The sequence below is a fragment of the Tasmannia lanceolata genome, unplaced genomic scaffold (genome assembly GCF_043159265.1).
Source record: "Tasmannia lanceolata isolate RefF3 unplaced genomic scaffold, GAP_Taslan_0.1 ptg000037l, whole genome shotgun sequence".
In the NCBI taxonomy this organism is placed as follows: domain Eukaryota; kingdom Viridiplantae; phylum Streptophyta; class Magnoliopsida; order Canellales; family Winteraceae; genus Tasmannia; species Tasmannia lanceolata.
The window spans coordinates 23,925,184-23,946,596 of NW_027518714.1; the positions used below are offsets into that span (position 1 = coordinate 23,925,184).

At 39.2% G+C, this 21,413-nt stretch overlaps 1 protein-coding gene and 1 pseudogene across 1 annotated transcript; one reads left to right on the top strand and one right to left on the bottom strand.

Annotated features, from left to right (window-relative positions):
• The window catches only part of LOC143861331 (uncharacterized), a 67,509-nt pseudogene that overhangs the window by 16,919 nt on the left and 29,177 nt on the right, over positions 1-21,413 (top strand).
• LOC143861064 (endochitinase EP3-like) lies at positions 16,567-18,660 on the bottom strand. Its single transcript, XM_077371951.1, has 2 exons — positions 18,150-18,660; positions 16,567-17,106 (listed from the first exon to the last, which is right to left on the bottom strand). The coding sequence occupies exons 1-2, from the start codon at positions 18,439-18,441 to the stop codon at positions 16,685-16,687; spliced, it is 714 nt and encodes a 237-aa protein (XP_077228066.1). The 5' UTR covers positions 18,442-18,660; the 3' UTR covers positions 16,567-16,684.

Consider the following 21,413-nt stretch of genomic DNA (forward strand, 5'->3'; position numbering starts at 1 on the left):
CCTCCGTGGTACTCACAATACTGATCTCTTCTCCAAGGTTTAGGAAGTGGGTTAGGAAGAGGCTTCGGATCTAAAAGTGTCAAACGACCTTCACTGACCCATTTCTTCATGATAACTTCCTGAGGACAATGTAGGTGAGTGAATTCCCTCCTCAGTCTCTAACTCATTCTTTCTTCCACTACTGTTGGCTTCTTAAGGGGTTGATGATAGGGTCCAACATTCTTAACTTCACTGGGAACAATGACAGGCTTTGTCCCACTATGCAAATCAACATATCTGTAAAGAATTAAACTCTGAACTGATGTTTCTTCCGTCATAGTACCCATATCGGCAAACTGCTTAGGGGCTGAATCACATCCGGTGGGCAGGTATCGTATCTGAGTTTTCATCTCCCTCACTTCTTCAGTTAGCATGGCCATCTAACCAAAAAGTTTAACCATCCAGTCTTCCATTCTGATGAGGGCTGACCTTTTAAAAGATTCCTCCATTGGTCGAGAGTTTGATGGAACAGGTGGCGTATCTGAAATAGGACGAATAAGGGATGCAAGATCCAATAATGGTTCATCCATAGAGATAGCTCCTACCATCGGTAAAGGACCAACTGACCTTTGCACTGGTTTTCTGGTAGCACTGGGTTCTCCAACAACTACCGTACCATCCTTGATAAGTTTTAGGATCTTATGTTTCAAGGCTTGGCAACTGTTGGTTGAATGTCCATGAACTCGATGATATTCACAAAAGTCTTGTTCATAAAAGTTGCTAGGGAGAGGATTTGGAGGAGGAGAAGGTTCAGGAAGTTCAAGTTTACCCACTTCGACCAATTCTCTCAAAGCTTTTTCAAGATTCTTTGGTAATGGAGGAATCTCTTTATTTGGCTTCTGAATAGGCTTGTTTCCTTTCTGGGCTACCTTCTTGAAAGTTTGACGAGAGGTCTCCACATTGCTGACCTCTTTAGCTGCTACCATAGTCCTCTGTCCATCTCTAACATCAGTTGAGGTCCTTGTCTTTAGGCCTTTGGCCAGTGCATCCTCCACTTGGGTTCCAGTTTTGATAAGGTGACTGAAGTCAATGAAATACTGAATGGCCATGTGATGGTAATACTGCGGAGATAAGTTTTTTCAACAATCTTGATTTGATCCTCATCTGACAATCTATGGGTCATCTGAGCTGATTTCCTTCTCCATCTTTGGATGAAGGAAGTGAAAGTTTCATCATGCCCTTGTTTCAACATTTTCAAATCCCTTTTGGTTACATCTATCCCTTCCTCCATGGATGTAAGCCCAATGGTTCCCACCTTGGCATTCCCATCTTCTTTTGATGATTCCAATACACAAGTGATTTAAGATCACTAATGTGTTTGATTGTCTAAGTTGTAGATTATAATTGTGCTAAGACAAGATTGCTTGGATTGAGGCCAAGAAGCCCTCATTGGACCACATTCGGAAGGCCAAAGACATCGGAGATCCAAGACGAATGAAGAGTTGAAGAATCGCATTGAAGATCAAAGTTGTTTTAGAATGTAAAGATCCAATCCAAGTTTAGGTATTTAGAGGCATAAATTAAGTTAATCTCACACACCCTAAATGTTTAAGAGATTGTCCTTGTGGTGTTCCAACACTTTGGAACCCTCATAACAATCCCAACTTAGTGTAGAGTTGGAAGCCCAAAAATAGAATTGAAAATCTGCTGAATATAGGCTTCTCGGAACTCCGAGAGAATTCTCGGAGCTCGGAACTCCGAGACATTCCTCGGAGCTCCGAGAAATGGTCCAGTAGCTTTTTTCCAACTTCTGTTTGTATTCCCGGAACTCCGATAGAAATTCTCGGAACTTCGAGAATTTCTCGGAACTCCGAGATAACTATAACGGGAAGAATTATAGCCGTTTGGGATTTCGCCAGATTTACCACTATGCCCCTCAAACGGTCATATTTGGTTTTTCTATATGTATGGGCATTCCTAACTTCCCAATTATCAATCCTAACACTCAAAAATTCTATTGGAATATCCTAAGAGTGAACTAAGCTTGTTTATGCCTCTCATCCTTTAGATTTAGGATTTGGATCATAGGCTTCAATTTGTACATCTTCTACAAAGTTTGTAAACCCTTGTGAGGGATTTTTTTGTTCTTTCTTTCTTTATCAACAAGATTGTATTCGGGCGAGTGTTCGGAGAAGCATAGCCCACTTTCCGTGGTGAGGATTGCCACCAAGGTTAAAGGCAGTTGGAATTATAATCGGCACCGATCTTCGCCGAAGCTAAGAAGATCAACATAGTGAAGCCATCAACGGGTTTGGTTGGTGGAGTGGAGTAGGCCTCGCGTTTTGAGGACCGAACCACTTTAAATCTCGGGTGCACTCTCTCTAATCTCTTGCTTTACATTTGCATTGCACTTAGGATTTAACTCGTGTGCTTAAATTTCATTCTTGATCTCTTAATCTTCAAAATTGGGTTAGAAGTTTTCAAAAGGTTAAAACTTGTTAGTAACCTAATTTTACCTCCTCATTAGTTGCCATTAGAGGGCCTTACCCTTGGAATTTCAATGGAAAACTGTTCTACAAATTTATTTGCAATACCTTCTAAGGTTCTGATCTCTTCAGACTTTAAGCTCAAAAACCATTTCTTAGCAGTTATGACTAGAGACCTAGGGAATACAAGAGCAATCTGCTCTAGAGAGAGGCCATGCTGCTGCAGAAGAGGAATGACAGATTTCAGATGACTTGTGGGGCACCCCGTCCCATCATACTTGTTAAGATCAGGCACTTGGAACTTCGGAGGAAGAACAACTCTCGGGACTATCATAAAATCAACCATGTTCAGTTTCTTAGGACCTTGGAATTTCATACTCTCCACTTCTTGAGTTAGCTTCTCTAATTTGTCGACTAACTCTTTTTCTTTATCAGGCCTGTCAAGGTGAGGGAGGTAATATTCTTCTGCATATTGCTCGCCGTCAAAGTCATCTTCAACGGTCCGTACAGTAGGCCTAATCACCACAGGAGGTGCAGGAGGCATAATCGGGGTTTACTGGGGTGTAGGTCCTTTAGAAGCAGAATCCCTATCACTTTTCAGACGGACTATCTCCTCACTCATATTATTCATCTATTGGAGCATAGACTTCATCAATTCATTCATTTCAGCCAGAGTATTTCCAGATTCAGCCATAAGTTCTGGTGTGGGTTAAATAGAAATAGGTACTGCAAATGAGTGAAGCCAACAAGGTCAAACTCCCATGGAATTGACAAAACTAGAGTTCAATATAGGGTAATCAAATGAAAATCCCATATGCAAGTTGAGACAAGAGATGATGTGAATATATCTTTCCCATGGATAAAGTCCGGCAGCATAACATCTATGCAAAGAGATATGGTAAGATAAGCACATAGAGTTTGTCAACAAGTCTAAAGGATAACGACTAAACCCAAGGTATTTAGAGAAAATTTGGCAGCATAATGGCTATGCAGGGAGAAAGGGTAAGATACACACATAAAATTTTTCATCGAGTCTAAAGGATAGTGACCAAACTCAAGGCATTTGGAGCACAGCAGATATATAGAGAGGGTCTGAAGCAGCTAATCACAAAGGGTATGCCAACAGGGTTAAGATAAAGTAAGGCTCTCAGCAAGAACACACACTCGAATGAATGTCTGCAAGATAAACTCGCAATCAAACAAGTGGAACATAATCATATCAGAATCAATCATAGGAGAAGGATACAATAGGCAACACTGAATTTTTCATCCATGATCAAAGATGATCAGTAGATCAGAAAGAAGACCACGACTACAAAATGACAGAAGTAGGTCATAGAGCGGATCTAAATCTTGAAGATGGATTGATAGAATTGATCGAATTAGACAAGGAAACGTCACTGAATAAGTAGGTCATACTCTAATAATCAATATATATATATATATACATATATATATATATCCTAACCAGGGGCACCAGCCCTAAATATAATCCCGCAGAGTCAAGACACTTGACTCAAGACAGACATGTGAGTATACTAAGACTGCATTGTAGCCACATAAGGTGAACTACAATAATCTATAGATAGGACAGGGCTCCTAAATCTAGGCTCCATATGTGTAAGCAACACAAGTTCGTCCATATATGAATGCAATACATATATAAATACATGCGACTCCTAATTGGGTTTTACTATATCAGCAAATATATTCATGTACATAATATATGTAAAATGAAAGTAGAGCTCCGGACTCAATCAATCAGGCACTATGCATATGATCCATACTTTAGATGTATAACACAAGTACACCGAGTGTTATACATAGTATGCTTCATTGCTCATCGGCTGCTGTAAACACAAGTACACCGAGTGTTTACAGCTGCAGCACTGGCGCATAGCTTGAAAATAGATACAACAGCACCATCAGGGTAATGACATCCCATCTAGCACGTACTGTATCTATCCCGTGGAGCCAATAAAATCAATAAAAAAAAGATAAAGAATATGATAATGCATGTTGTGCAGTGTGTCTGAATCCCTCGTTTTAAAAACCTATTTGGTGCCCCTGGATTCTAAGCGAAAAAGTTCTCATTTAACTTAATTTAGCCCAAATTTCCTCAAAATTAGTAAAAATGGCATTTTAACAGAGTTAGGCAATATCTCGAAAGATCCCCAGCAGAGTCGCCAGCCAGTGGACCCCGATCCGAGAGAGGCGGGGGACGAGCCCCCTGAAAGTCTCTAGATCATCCACGTGAAGGAGAGCTCTACTAAGGAACTCTAAAAAAGGTGCCTCTCACAGCATGAGATACCTCTCGATTTGGGGACTAGCCCGGATTCGAGACGTACCTTAAATAAAGAAGAGTCGTCATCTAAGGAAGTAGGCCCTGGATCACATACTATGCTCTGTTGCAATGGATAACCAGAGATATAAAAGAAGGTTGTGCCTGGTTACAAATTTGGAAGGTCCGAAGAGCACCTCATCCGTCCAAGTGCAAGCACCTGGTCTCTTATGCCATTTATTTATTGATTTTGAAGAGTTTTGGGTGAAAGTCATGTGAAATGAGAACATATATCTCCGAGAAGACGTCTATCTAATCATGCATGTCTCTGAGATGAATAAGAAGCGCATGCAAAAGAAATGAAAGAAGTGTCACCTAAGAGTAGCTAGGTTATGAGTGTCATACATAATTAGTGTCTAAGTTATGATGGGCAAACACATGCATTATACAGCTAAAGGTATAAGGTCTGTAGAGGAAAGTAAGAAAACACGACAAAACACATATCATAACTTGACTCCACACACGACTCAACACGACAAATCCTAGACTCTAATGTAATACTTGACTCGGACCAAGATGGCTGTCCATCTTGGCTGTTCTACGTATCCCGGCCTCGAGAAGAATCAGAATCAACGTTGTTCGATGACCTATTCTAAACTACGATGCCTAACCATCAAGAACCGCTATCCTAGACTCGATCAACTAGACTCGACTGGTTTTTAAAGCTTTTTGTACGATTGCTTAAGTTCAAGTGAATTGTAATTTTTAGGACTCTCTATATACCCTAACTAATGCAAGTTGGTTAGCTTTAAGCTAATACAGGTAGGCCCTATATCCTATGTGTAACTAGGCTGTATTTCCTAAAGAAAATAATGGGCTAACTAAATGCATCCTGGTCTAGCCATCGGCTCGACTAAATGTCTAACCGACCACGACTCGAGGCCTTCTAACTCTAGGGACACTCACGCGACAAGACACACTATATCAACACAATCATGACAGACTCCTAACTCTAAGACACCCCAAATATCTAGGACAGACTCCTAACTTCTGGGAAAAATCTTTTTGAAAAGGTTTTGAAGAATTTTTGTATTTTTTTAGGGTTTGAAATGCTTATTTTTAAAGGTTTGGCTGGAGTTGGGATATGGATCCCAAGCTGCACTACGTACCCTGGAAAAAGGGATCAAGCCAATGTAGTTCGGAACAGATTTCCTAGCTACACTCTTAATTTTTGAGATTTTTTATTTTTCAGATGTTTTTGGTGTTCTTGACACAAGAGGACAGAATCCTATCATCATAAGGGTTGAATAGACTCCTGATATCTCGCAAAGGTTGGACAGCATCCTATGCTTTGCGGGGAGGGCTGGATGGAATCACATCTCTGCAAGGGTTGGACAGCATCCTATACCTTGCAGGAGTGGATAAGATCACATGACTTGATGAGAGGTTTGACAGAATCATAACCCCTATGATGATAGGATAGACTGATATTCTAAAGGACTGACTCCTATGCTAAAAGATTGACTCCTAGACGAAAGGACAGACTCATATTGCACAACCCTAAGAGGGGAGGGCTAATGAGACTAGGCTAGTCTCCTAAAAGAAGAGGAGATAAAAAGGGTGCTAGTGAGACTGGGCAAGTCTCCTAAACACAAATATGGGCTCCAAGTAACCTTATCATTGCCCTTGCAATGAAAGGAAGACCTAGTCTTGTAATCAATAGAATGTCAAAACATAAAAAAAGAATATCAAGAATGACCTTAAAAGAGGAAAATAATATCAAACAATGGGGTATAAATGTCAGACTCTGATATGTGATTCACTATAATAGTTATTTTACTTCCAACAACCAAACAGAATTGGAGTCTCTTCTGTTCATCCTTTTCTTAACTGACAACCTAGGTTCTCCTGCAAACCAAATTCTAAAAACTAATGTCTCATTTCTGTCATAATAACACCTAAAAAGCAAAGTATTGATGTATCCAAATGCATAAATCAAGACACATACAGATCATAACTCTAATTGATAAGGACAAAGTATATGATAATGAAAATGAATAATCAAACTGATCCAATCATATACAATGCAGGAACTTGGATTAAAATCGGAAGCTTATTCCTCAGATTTCTTGACTTACAAGGTAATTAGAGATGCTAAGAACCAACATAAATCACATTAATAAGCCTTCACATTCATCCAAGCATGAAGAAAAAGGTTACCTGATATGCAATTCTAGCACTTTCAATGAATATTGTCTGACCAATTACAACAAACTACCTAGCATCTTAATGAAAATTGTGATATCAAATATTCAACAGGTACATATAATAACCTTGCCTAAGTAAGTGGACCCAAAGCTTAATTACAAATCAATGACAGAGCTCAAACAGCTCTATAGCACAAAGACAAATCATGGTGAAAGGATATACAAATACAATGATTCTCACTAGATGAACAAGTCCTGAACCTGAGTAGAAATTAATCAGCGAAGCTCTAAAATCCTGTTGGGCCATGGAATTTAACAAGACATAATCAACAGGATGAGGCATATGGGATATCTGACTCATGAAGGAATGCCCGAGTCCATACACCACAGTATTTGACAAGGTCTTTCTCATTGGTTCTAATTAGTTCATTTATAGTGCTTCACTCTAATCAAAACAAGACGTTATTACAACTCTTTACGTACCATAGGAGAAAATGTACAAGAAAAGACACAAGGTACAAGACACCAAGCCCACTTTCTATTTGAAAACTATCACCACAAAGAACGACTACTATGGCATGACTCTTATCTACAATCAAAAGGACACTGCTATTACTCTAATACACTCAGAAACTTCATTGTCATCAGCTAATATAAAAATAATAATATAAACCATTAACAGGTTTTAACACTTATACTAACCCAATTTGTTCTACTATTCTACATGCCATGCCTGATTTTATCAAGATCATAAAATGCCTGTCATTATAAATGACAGCGATAGTCTCTAGGATAAACATGTGCGTGATAATTTTGTAAATCCAAAGCAATAATAGTCCTTACAATTCACATTCCAAAATAAACAGAAATCATGAATTCATAAGACCAAATCTTTTATTTATCATACTCTGTCAAGGAGGAACTGATAAGGATGACCAATCAAAAACCTTTTCTCTAATTTCTTATTTAAGAGTATGAACAACAGATCGAAACAGAGATTAACTAGCCACTTACCTTCTGAACTACATTATTTGTCAAATGTGATGTATAAATAAAAAAATACAGCTAAAAAAAAAAAATTCAATCAACTTGCCTACAAAATTATCTGATCCATAACAATCTAGTCTAGAATTCAACCACATCATACCATGTTATCGAAAATTAGGTTCAGCTTACTAATTTTAAAAATAAATTAGACTACCTGAGTTCGTCACCTCAATCTTAGTCATAATAGAACATAAGTAGGAGCTTTGTATAATCAGAAAATTAGAGAAGAAAGTGCACTGTAACACATAAAAATTTAAAATCCCGAAAAAATTGCAAGCATAAAAAACTTTAAGAATATATTAAGAACATTTATAAAAAATCACCTTATTACTGTAATTAATGTAAAAATTAACCAAGGGAAGAAAAGAAAATAGATGAGAGTTACCTGAAAATGACAATCCCAAACACTCCTCTATATTTTACCTTGATGATAGACAGAGGCAATGAAGATGATGACCGATTATACCAGGGAAGGATGTTGCAGAGAAGGTTTTCAGTGAAATTCTTCGGAGAAAATGATCGAATCTTGCATGGAGACAAGCAAATCTAAATCAGCCCCTAATCCTTTTTCTTTTCTTTGATCTCTACTCCAATCCCTCTATATAATCCCTCTTTGCTTAGCTAGGGTTTGAATCATAAGTTCTCAACTTAAGTTAGTAACAGATCTGAGATCCCTAAAGCAAAACTAAGGTTTCAAGAAGAGAAAGTGGAAAATCTAGGGTTTTAAAAAAAATGAAATGGATCTACAGTTAGGGTTTGGATGAAGAAAAGGGGTTTAAAGAAGAGAAAAATGATCAACAGAGACAAGGTGAGGGTTTGCAAAGGTATTAGAAGTGAAGGAGGGTTGGCCGGAACTCCGGCGAGGCCACCGGAACAAGTAATCGGAGAAGAAAAGCCGCATTCTCAAATTTCTCTCTCTCTCTCTCTCTCTCTCTCTCTCTCTCTCTCTCTCTCTCTGTGTGTGTGTGTGTGTGCGAGCGAAAATGAGAGTCCTCTACCCTAAATCGATGAAGGGGGTTTATATAGGGAGATGCCAAATTCGCACCTCCTTTATTACCTTGGACAGCCCCTCTTTAGATGAGTTTATGGTTGATCTCTTTACACTAGAGATGGTCTGATGAGAAAGAAGGGAGAAACAAATAAAGGAAATGGCATAGCCCATCATCTTTTCTCTGGACAACCCCTATGTTGTATTCAATGACGACTCTTATACACTACAAAGGGGGGTGGCTCGGGTATATATGGGGGTGGCATTTAGATGTTTTTTTTTATGTAATACAAAATGATTGGTATTGGCACTCCCATGTCGGATGTTTCACCCTCCCTTCTGCCTTTTACACTACACAACTTAAACCCAAGACATGGGCTGGGGTGCAACTTGGGTCAATTTATGGGGTTTGGGTTTCAGGAACTCATTTGATTCCTAGCTTAAGGTCCGGTCAAAATGGGGTGTCTACAGTTTCCGGCGTCCAGATTGGGTTTGATGGGTTCCTTTTGCCATAAGGCATCAAACAAATCCAACCATGGTCACATCGGAAGGGTAGAGATCAAGTTTGGACCTCCCAACTTGTTTAAACTCGGAAAAGCGGAAGTTGGGTACTGGGTAGTTGACTAAGGGGGAATAGTCAACTATCCATCACCCTAAAATCTCATAGTGAACACTGGATTGCCAACTAAGCATGGATAAGCGACTAAACATTGCACAAAAACACTATTTTCGCCCTTTTGATTCTGAAACTTGAATCTGTGAATTGGGTCGCATCCTTTTGTGCCTCTATTGATTTAATGACATGATTTATGACATTAGGTGACAACCCTTGAGTCTGGAAAACCTTCGAAACAAACTTCGAGGTATGTAATTTAATAATGCTTTTGTGTTGGATATTCAATTTGATTGTGTATCCCTTGTGTTCCCAATTTGATAACCACTACCAATATGTGAAAAACCATGATATAACGCGGGTGTTTGGTTTAGGTCACGCATGCTCAGCCCCTTATCATTTGAAATCTATAAGCCTTGTTCTCAATGATGCCTTATGAATTCATATTGGATGTGTGCCCCATATTACGGGACTTCTTGTGGAACCTTTAAGATTCTCTTAGAAATATGAACTTTTAGGTTAATATGTACCCAACTGTATTGAAAACCCTTGGGGCCCATGTGAGTCAGTGCCATCAAACCTTTGTTCCTCTTCGAATCTTTCGTTATATGTGGATCATTGCTAACTTTGTCATATGTCTTAGCCCCTTGACCTTGTGTACTTTGATCGTATTGCTATTAGTACCTTGAGAACTTCAGAGATAATCTGTACTCTAAGATTTGTGGACCTTATGTGGACCATTGCCATTTGACCTAGTGTTCTCTGACACTAACGCGATGTGTACATTCGGACCTTGGTGTTCTACGGAACCCATTCTTAAGCATTTCCTTTTTGTTCTTCTATGGATTCATTGACTATTAGACGGCCCTTGTTGGCATCCTCCACCACAGTACTCGTCACTGGTGCTGTTGTGCCCAAATCGGCTACAGCAAAGGTCAGCTACACTTCTGCAATTCTGGCCCAAGACAGTTTCCGGTAGGATTCCGGCGAGAATTCCAGCCAAAACTATGACTAGTAAGCTCTTCATAGATAGGGCCACCATCATTAGTGGTAATAAGTATTCGAAAGAAATGTGTGCGATATTGAGAAATGTAAAGAAGTATTTATAATAGAGGAAATGGATATAGATTTAATACTGAGAAAGGAAAAAGGGTAAAGGTGAGACGTATTTAAGCGTGTGTAATTTGAATATGAGTAGAAGAAACAAAAGCAACGGTTTTGGACGTAGCTGCCTAGCCTGCAATACATGGCACTTTTAAGGAAGATTCCATCAACTACGCCTTATTCAAGCTTCATACTGACTTTGAATAGTAGATAGCACAAACAAAACTTCGCTCCTCAACAATTCTCCGCAATTCTTGCCAGTAAGATTCTTCCACATTGAAGACTCTTTAACGCAAAAAAATACTCAACTTTGATGAGGACCATAGTACCCCTAACCCTTTAACTCAGTCACTTGAAAAAAATTTATCTTTCGTGAGGACAATAGTACCCTTAAACCCTTTATTGCAGCCTGGACTCTTTAGGCGAATTTTGACTTTTTTTAGGATAATCGTACCCTATGTGCTATTATACTTTCCTTTTATGCCTTCTTTTCTCCTTCCTTCTTGATTCCTCCTCGGCCTTCACAGCGGTCGAGGCACATATAGCATGAGGGGGGCCATGGCCCCCCAAAGGCATGCAAAATCCCTTTTATGCTGCATGGTTGTACATGCATGCTAGTTAGTTTAGTGGCCTTGCCCCCCCCCCCTCCCCCCCCCCCCCCCCCCCCCCCCCCGTCCCCAAATGACCAATCAAGGCAAGTGTAAATTAGTCTAGCCCCCAAAGTGTAAATTCCTGGCCTAGGCCTTCAATCTTTCTCCTCTCTGACTTTCCTTGTAAAAGCTTGCTAGGAAAAAGAAAAAATCCATAAAAAAAAAAATTCCTGGTGGCCCTATTCAAAATAAAGTATTGTATGACTCACACCATAGGATGATCAAAACCGTTCATTTTTTGGGCCACAACGTAAATAGGTTGTTCCCAAAAAAACACATTTCCATTTGATGTACTAGCCCTGCAGTCTATAGAGGAACGGCATATTTAGGAAACATTTATTGATCGGAGGGATGGAATCATCCAGTGGAAATGGATTTTGGCACACAACCTGTTACATTGTGGCCCATCAAATGGACGGTTTGGATCATCCTGCGACGTAAGCCATACAATACTTTTTGAAAAAATAATCACTATAATGACTTAGACCATATAAACACTCTCATAATCACATAATTCCCCTCTAAATCATGGGGAAACGATATTCCCCCAAGAAATGTTTTTCATCAACATTATTTTTCTTGCAATCCAATAGAGATTTATCAGGAATCAACCCTATTTAACTTTTATTTGGAGGGACCTTCAATTTATGAAAATATCATTCTAATTTAACCATAATCATATCAAAATACTAAAATTGACAATGAGGGACACCCTTTTGAAAAATTGTTAGAGAGGGACAAAATGGGGGTTATCAAGTCACTAAAAGGGGGTTACCAACCCTCTAAATGGGGTTATCAAACTCTCAAAAGGAGGTTATCAACCCTCTTTAACAATTTTTCAAAATTGTGTCCCCCTTTGACAATTCTTGTATTTTGGTGTCCCTTATTGGCAATTTTTCCTTATCTTAAAGCAACTATTAAAAGGCTAAAAAATTAAAAAACAGAAAGGAGAATCGGGTTACAAATTGGGTCGGGTTGCATGACCCTCAACCCGAACCCAACCCGAATTTTACTCGGGTTACGAATTTCCAACCCTAAGCCTAACCCAACCCGACCATTGCCCAACCCAACCCGAGAAAAACTCGGGTTGAACCCGACCCAAGTTGCACCCCTAGTTTCGATCTCCGTTCGGCAAGTTTCCAGCGTCCGGATTGGGTTTGATGGGTTCCTTTTGCCATAAGGGATCGAACAAATCCAACCATGGTCACATCGGAAGGGTAGAGATCAAGTTTGGACCTCCCAACTTGTTTAAACTCGGAAAAGCGGAGGTTGGGTACTGGATAGTTGACTAAGGGGGGATAGTCGACTATCCATCACCCTAAAATCTCATAGTGAACACTGGATAGCCAACTAAGCATGGATAGGCGACTAAACATTGCACAAAAACACTGTTTTGGCCCTTTTGATTCTGAAACTTGAATCTGTGAATTGGATCGCATCCTTTTGTGCCTCTATTGATTTAATGACATGATTTATGACATTAGGTGACAACCCTTGAGTCTGGAAAACCTTCGAAACAAACTTCAAGGTATGTAATTTCGTACTGCTTCTGTGTTGGATATTCAATTTGATTGTGTATCACTTGTGTTCCCAATTTGATAACCTCTACCAATATGTGAAAAACCATGATATAACGCGGATGTTTGGTTCAGGTCACGCATGCTCAGCCCCTTATCATTTGAAATCTATAAGCCTTGTTCTCAATGATGCCTTATGAATTCGTATTGGATGTGTGCCCCATATTACGGGGCTTCTTGTGGAACCTTTGAGATTCTCTTAGAAATATGAACTTTTAGGCTAATATGTACCATGTGAATCTGTGCCATCATACCTATGTTCCTCTTCGAATCTTTTGTTATGTAGATCATTGCTAACTTTGTCATATGTCTTAGCCCCTTGACCTTGTGTACTTTGATCGTATTGCTATTAGTACCTTGAGAACTTCAGAGATAATCTGTACTCTAAGATTTGTAGAACTTATGTGGACCATTGTCATTTGACCTAGTGTTCTCTGACACTAACGCGATGTGTACATTCGGACCTTGGTGTTCTACGGAACCCATTCTTAAGCATTTCCTTTTTGTTCTTCTATGGATTCATTGACTATTAGACGGCCCTTGTTGGCATCCTCCACCACAGTACTCTCAATGATGCCTTATGAATTCCTATTGGATGTGTGCCCCATATTACGGGGCTTCTTGTGGAACCTTTGAGATTCTCTTAGAAATATGAACTTTTAGGCTAATTTGTACCCAACTGTATTGAAAACCCTTGTGGAACCCATGTGAATCTGTGCCATCATACCTATGTTCCTCTTCGAATCTTTTGTTATGTGCATCATTGCTAACTTTGTCTTAGCCCCTTGACCTTGTGTACTTTGATCGTATTGCTATTAGTACCTTGAGAACTTCAGAGATAATCTGTACTCTAAGATTTGTGGAACTTATGTGGACCATTGTCATTTTACCTAGTGTTCTCTGACACTAACACGATGTGTACATTCAGACCTTGGTGTTCTACGGAACCCATTCTTAAGCATTTCCTTTTTGTTCTTCTATGGATTCATTGACTATTAGACGGCCCTTGTTGGCATCCTCCACCACAGTACTCTCAATGATGCCTTATGAATTCGTATTGGATGTGTGCCCCATATACGGGGCTTCTTGTGGAACCTTTGAGATTCTCTTAGAAATATGAACTTTTAGGTTAATATGTACCCAACTGTATTGAAAACCCTTGTGGAACCCTTGTGAATCTGTGCCATCATACCTATGTTCCTCTTCGAATCTTTTGTTATGTGGATCATTGCTAACTTTGTCATATGTCTTAGCCCCTTGACCTTGTGTATTTTGATCGTATTGCTATTAGTACCTTGAGAACTTCAGAGATAATCTGTACTCTAAGATTTGTGGAACTTATGTGGACCATTGTCATTTGACCTAGTGTTCTCTGACACTAACGCGATGTGTACATTCGGACCTTGGTGTTCTACGGAACCCATTCTTAAGCAATTCCTTTTTGTTCTTCTATGGATTCATTGACTATTAGACGGCCCTTGCTGGCATCCTCCACCACAGTACTCGTCACTGGGGCCGCAGTACCCAATTGCCCCCCCCCCCCCCCCCCAACCAATCAAGGCAGGTGTAAATTAGTCTAGCCCCCCAAGTGTAAATTCCTGGCTCCGCCCTGGGCCTTCAATCTTTCTCCTCTCCGACTTTCCTTGTAAATGCTTGCTAGGAAAAAGAAAAAATCCATAAAAAAAAAATTTCCTAGTGGCCAAACATGCACATTGTGATTTACCAAAGAAAAATGAGAATTCATAAATTTGCCCCTTTTTCTTCCTTGGGCCACTCTCTTGTAGTGTAAAAGGGTAGTCATAGATACATTGCTTGCAGTGAGCTGGCCCAAGGAAGAAAAGGGGACGAATATATCATTACATTTTTCAAAACTCGCTTGCGCAAACCGTTTAAAATTCTATTTTAGATGAAAAATAATATGGCAACGGGTATTATCGTCCTCTTGAAAGTTAATTTTTTTTTTGGCGTAAAGAGTGCAGGCTGCGTTAAAGGGTTTAGGGGTACTACTGTCCTCACAAAAGATAATTTTTTTCCCTAAAAGTGTTGCTGCGTTAAAGGGTTTAGGCGTACTATGGTCCTCATGAAAGTTGAGTATTTTTTAAAACCACGTAGAATTGCGTAGAAGAATCTCAATGTGGAAGAATCTTGCTCGCCCACATAGAATTGCGGAGCAGTTTCGTACTCAATGTTGAGGAGCGAAGTTTTGTTCAGATAGCACTTAGCGTTAGATATTCTAAAGTACCCCACGTTTTGATATTTGCACTCCTCCTGGTTTATTATTTATCATGGAAAAAGTAATGGAATTTTGAGTGGCTGATGTCAAACCATGCTTTATTGCTTATTGCGTTGGAACTCTGACGTAGCGTACACAACCTCATCTTTATTTTACGAGAAAACTTTGGGTGAAGAATGTTTTCGTTAATAATCATGGAAAAATTCAATTGATGGGTAAGGGAAGTGATATTTACGCCCTTTTGATCACCAGGGACACCCAACGTTAGTGTATCAATGGCAAAAAGGGAGATGATGTACTTTATGTCAAAAAAATCCAGTGGCTTTGATTGCAAAGTACACTGGCAAATGGGTGTCCCTGGTGATGAAAGGGGCGTAAATATCATTTCCCATGGGTAAATATGAATTTCGGATCCGAAGTGAATGAAAGGCCTACCCATACACGTTCCATCAATTTTAGGGCTTTTAGTGTATTTGTTGGATAGCTGTTATTTGGTATCAGAGCCAATGCTAGAACTCATTTTCGAAGTCTTGATTCAAGACCATAGAACAAGCATGATGAAAGAGACATCTTTCAAATCTCTTTAAGCCGTTGATTTTAGCACAACCCAATCTTACGAACGAAAACTCCATTTGCCATCTGGCCTAGTCTCGCCAAATCTTGCAAACTCCATTTTCTCCTATCCAAGGTCATGTTCTCTGTTATGTTCCCAGCCATCAAGTCTTTCATCACTGTTTCTACCCAAGTTGTTTTCGGTCTGCCCCTTCCTCTTTTTACTCCATCAACTTGGCACGAGTCACTTCTTCTCACTGAAGCATCCAAAGGCCTACGTAGGATATGCTCAAACCATCTTAAGCGGTGCTCTCTCATCTTCTCCTCAATTCCGTACCATAATGCCCAAACCATCAACTTGACAGTGCTGATATCATTTCCCTAAAATTTTGGTGAATTTTATAAGTTGAATTCCTATCATAATGATTAAAATGGATTTGCTAGCATCCATTGTCCATCGCAGAAGACATTTTGCGGATGGGCTGTTGCTTATGAGAGCAGCCACCTCATGAATGAAGACAAAATCTGCTGAATAATGAGCCGGTGTGGCTGCTCTCACATGCAACAGACCATCCGCGAAATATCTTTACACGCTTGATCATAGTCACCTGGATTAAAAAATTAAAAACTATAGAACTTTGTTCACTCTCTTTCTTAAGTCCTTCCATGTTGATGATTTGGTTTCCAGGAAAAGTCAAACAAAAGGGGTGGAAATACAGCCATATTCAAGAAAAGACAAACAAAATGGGGTCATAATGTCATTTCTTATATTTCAATAATTTCATAAAATACCACAAGAACATGGCCGAGTGGATCTGATAGAAACATACAGAGATCCTCAACGAAAACTTCAACAAATGTTGCTTCCATCAATGTAAGAACTCTTTTATTTCAATACATTATTTTTAACTTATAAATAGTACCATACATCAAACATAGTAAAACAAAAAATATATGTGATAGTGTTCTAGCAAGTGAGATTGTCACCAGGTGCCACTCCAAGTTGGCTACAGTAGCTAGTGTAATATCCGACGCGGGCACGAACAATATCAGGTTTCTGGCCATCACATTCAAGTGCACCATTGATGGCTCGGATCGTGGGTCCGAACCCTTGGCCCGAAGTTATGATTGAGTGGCAATTGTTCATCCAAAACCACAGGCCTGTTTTGAATGACACTAAGGGGTCTGTGGCGACGGTTTCGGGCGAGCCAAGGCCATCGAATCCGATGCTATTTCCGGCGGGCCCGTAGTTGAAATTCCATGACAATTGGATCGGACCCCGGCCATAGTAACCCTTACCGGCAGCACATGGGTATTGAGTCTTGGTCTCATCGCAGAAGTAATTAGATGGCCTAGATGGGCCATCTATCTCTTCAATGGAGCAAAAATCTGTGCATCAAGTAAGAGCGAAATTTCAGTCTCTCACAGTTTTAGGGGCCTCTAGAAACCCCTTAAAATTATTTGTATATAGTCTTATATATGTATGGGAATTGATACTTCCTACCCCTTTTGCTTATCTTTTCCTAATGTTTGGATTGGCAGAACAACATTTCTTATGGAAATTTTTTTCTTGGGAAGATTATTTCTTTCCATAATTTAGATGGAAATAATATTATTACAGTAGATTTTAAGGGAAATTATCAAAAATTGAAGGACACTCTAAGTAAAAATTGAATAGGGTTGGTTCAAGTAATCTTTTCTCATGCGTATAAAAAAGTAGGAACTTTAATTTCCAGGAAATTCTTGCAATCCAAACAGGGCCAGTAGAGTTATTTATATGCCAATTTTCAGTGTATATAGCATAATACAATATCATTCTCCTATTACTCCACGTCTCCACCTATGGTAGAAAACTTAAGCTGGTACCAAACCAGTTTAAATTAGAAAACTGATATGTAATCATGTAATATGATTTGGAGTTCTTAATACTTTATAAATAAAGAACTTTGCTATTAATCCCTAATTTAAAAAGTATTTCCCTATTAGTCATTGAAAATTATGAAATGGTAAAAAAGCTCACTTTTTTAAAGTTATTTCCAAAAGGTCACCTTAATGGCTTTACGCGAAATTGCATAGCAAATCCCAAACTTTTATTAAAGTAAAAAGCCTTTAATCAATTCTAAAATTAAGTTTTTTATTTTTTATTTATTTTTTGCCATGAAAGAACTAGTCTTAATTAGGCGGCCTGTTCGTTTTGGATTTTTAGAATTGACTTTGAGTCCTAAACAGATAATTGGAACTCAAAATTAAACACAGTTTTGAGTTCCAACTGATAATTGGAACTCAAAGTTAAACACAATTTTGAGTTCCAATTATTAGTTTAGGACTCAAAATCCATACTAAAAACTATTGAATCTGAATAATATGCTAAAAAGTAAAAACTACTGCTACTAAAAAATACATAAATAAAGTATATGTAGGGGAAAACTTACGTCCTGTCTCGTGAGTGAAATGTGCAAATAAGGCCGCGATCTCTCTCTTGGAATCATCTGAGGTACCCACAGTCCCAAACTGAGGGTAAGAATTGGTAGCCTCTAGAAATCGATCACGTGAGTAGAAGCTCTTCCCTGCGCAACTGGCATCGGCCTGATTAATTATCCCGTTAAAGAACTCCGGTGTAACTATGTCGGCCACGGAGTCACCTAGGACAGTTTCCGGCAGGATTCCGGCGAGAATTCCGGCCAAAACTATGACTAGTAAGCTCTTCATAGACATGGTTACCATTATTAGTGGTACCAAGTATTCGAAAGAAATGTGTGTGATATTGAGAAATGTAGAGAAGTATTTATAATAGAGGAAATGGATTTGGCTCAGACTTTTGAGAAAGGAAAAAGGGAAAGGGGACTTTGAAAAGTTGAGACGTATTTAAGTGTGTGGAATTTGAATATGAATAGAAGAAACAAAAGCACCGGTTTTGGAAGTGGAAGAAGTCTTTGGACGCGGCTGCGTGTTGTTGGAAAAAAAATTGAGGGTACTGTTGTTGATAGAAAACAGAAACTTGTTGCTTCAAGGCGTGATATCACTTTCCTTAAGACAAGATTCGCCCCCACTAGTAGTGTGCAAAGGGGATCCGCGAATTGCCTCCAAGATACAATGAAGCCTAGTAGGGAAGCCCTACTAATGTTTGATGACCCGTAGCACTAGCGGAATCAAACCCGAAATGCCCTTCCAAAATTTCAAGCCTTAGAGAAATTTCTAGATAATGTTTCTGCAGAAAAACAGTATCTAGAACAGTAAATAAAAGAAAAACAGTATATAGAAATACTTGGGGATTTTGTAGGAGTGTAGAAGAGAGTGTAAAGTCTGTCAGAATTGCCAATTCGTTTTTCTATATGAAATGACTGAATTCTGCACATTTTGTAGACCACCTGGTGTCTTTTCAGTGTGAAAAACACCTCTACAGGGCACCTTTCCAGAATGTTTGAAATCTGACCGTTAGATCACACCCATTGATATTGAACGGTCCTGATCGATCCTAAAGGTGACTGTTAGTTTGAGTAAAACCTCTCTCCAACCCAGTCATCGTTAGGTCAACCATCTATGGTGTGGATCGCACCCCCTTGCCACTTGACCGTTGGGGGAAGGGACACAACCCATTTGATCACACTCTTTGACCGTTGGAGTTATGGGCCCGTTGGCCAACCATTAGGCCTTAACTGAAGCCCAACCCAACCGAACCATTCGGCTTAATGGACCTACGAACCATTTGACCCACCCATCCGACCGGTCCACCTTCATCTTGATCCAACGGTGCAGATCAAATCTGAAAAAATTAAAGGCTCCAATCGCTCCTCGCGACGTTGCGTACGTGCGAAGTGCAAAGTACGCCTAAAAAAGCGCCAATAAAGCGCCACTATGCGCCCTATAGCCCATTGCCCACTATGCGCCATATACAAAATCACTAACAATCCCCCACCATTTTCAAAATCAAAGAAAATTTTCTCATTAGGCTTGGAAATCTTATGCATAAATGAAGGTATCTCTCGATTTGAACCTTCACTTAGTGAGGACATATCAAAGTTAACCAGAATTGCATAGTAGACGTATCTTTGAACTAGCTATTCTATTTGGTTAACCGGATACATCTCACACACAAGATTTCACCTCTTTGGGCAATTTCTAAAACCAACACATGTACTGGCCTTGTGTCTATATCTTGGTTTCATGAGCGCTCTAGAGACTAGCCAGGTCTCATAGGAAGCGGCACCACTCCCACACTTACATAGGTAGGCTTATCAAGAGTGCCCCTGTAACTAAAACACTCCAACACTATGTTATAAGCCTATTAAGAGTTTAAATACTCAGCCTTCTCCTTTTAAACATTACAGGTACCAAGCACTTTACCTTGGGATGACAAATAATACAGATTATAGTGCTTGCAATCACTCCATATGATGTACTTGGACTCATTGAACTCAAGACTTGATGTTTATTCAAGTGTTGAGTTAAGGTTCCATCATTGGTGACTATTGGTTAATGGCTTTAACCCCATCCCTAATGATGTTTTACACACCAGATCTCTTGCAAGAGCTTTAGTGAATGGATCAGCCAAGTTTTGGCTCAATCTCACAAAATCAATAGTTACTACTCCATTAGTAAGTAACTCTCTTATAGTACTATGGCTAAGTCCTATATGTCTGGACTTACCATTATAAATATGATTATATGCCCTTGATAGTGTGGCCTGACTATCACAATGGACATAAATCGATGGCATTGGTTTAGACCATAACGAAATTTCCAATAACAAATTCTGAAGCCATTCCGCCTCTTTACAGCATGCTGCCAGAGCTATAAACTCTGCTTCCATAGTTGAAGTTGTTATGCATGTCTGTTTCTTAGAGGCCCAGGAGACTGCTCCCCCACCAAGGGTGAAAATCCACCCACTGGTTGATAAATGGTCTATACGCTCAATTATCCAACTAGCATCAGTGTATCCTTCTATTACAGTTGGATACCCACTATAACATAAACCAAAGTCTATAGTTTTCTTTACATATTTTAAAACTCTATAGACTGCATTCCAATAAGAAAAATTAGGATTACTGGTAAACCTACTAAGTTTACCTACAACAAATGCTATGTCTGGCCTAGTACAAGTCATAGCATACATAAGACTACCAATTACACTAGCATACCCTAGTTGAGAAATAGTCCTGCCAGTATTAAGATACAACTTTATATTTGGGTCAAAAAGTGTTGAAATGGGTGAACATTCAAAATGGTTAAACTTTTTGAGAACTTTCTCAATATAATGTGATTGTGTTAGAATAAGACCATTATCCTGTCTTATGATTCTAATACCCAAAATCACATCAGCTTCACCCATATCTTTCATATCAAAGTTTTGAGAAAGAAATGATTTAGTACTTTGAATGCTTTCAATATCAGTACTAAAAATTAACATGTCATCAACATATAAACAAATAACAACACATTTGCCACCCTTAAATTTACTGTATATACATTTATCTGACTCATGTATGTTATAGCCATTTGACACTAAGACTTTATCAAATCTTTCATGCCATTGTTTAGGGGCTTGCTTAAGCCCATACAAAGATTTGATAAGCTTACATACTTTATGCTCTTGGCCTGGCAGAATAAATCCCTCAGGTTGTTCCATATACACTTCTTTATCAAGTTCACCATTTAAGAATGCGGTTTTAACATCCATCTGGTGAATGTGAAGTTTA

Bases quoted from the DNA above. Each gene is read 5' to 3' on its own strand.
- LOC143861064 (XM_077371951.1), bottom strand. From the start codon at position 18,441: ATGGTAACCATGTCTATGAAGAGCTTACTAGTCATAGTTTTGGCCGGA. The intron at 17,107-18,149 runs GTAAGTTTTCCC...CTTGATGCACAG, and splicing joins TTTCACTCACGAGACAGGAC to ATTTTTGCTCCATTGAAGAG.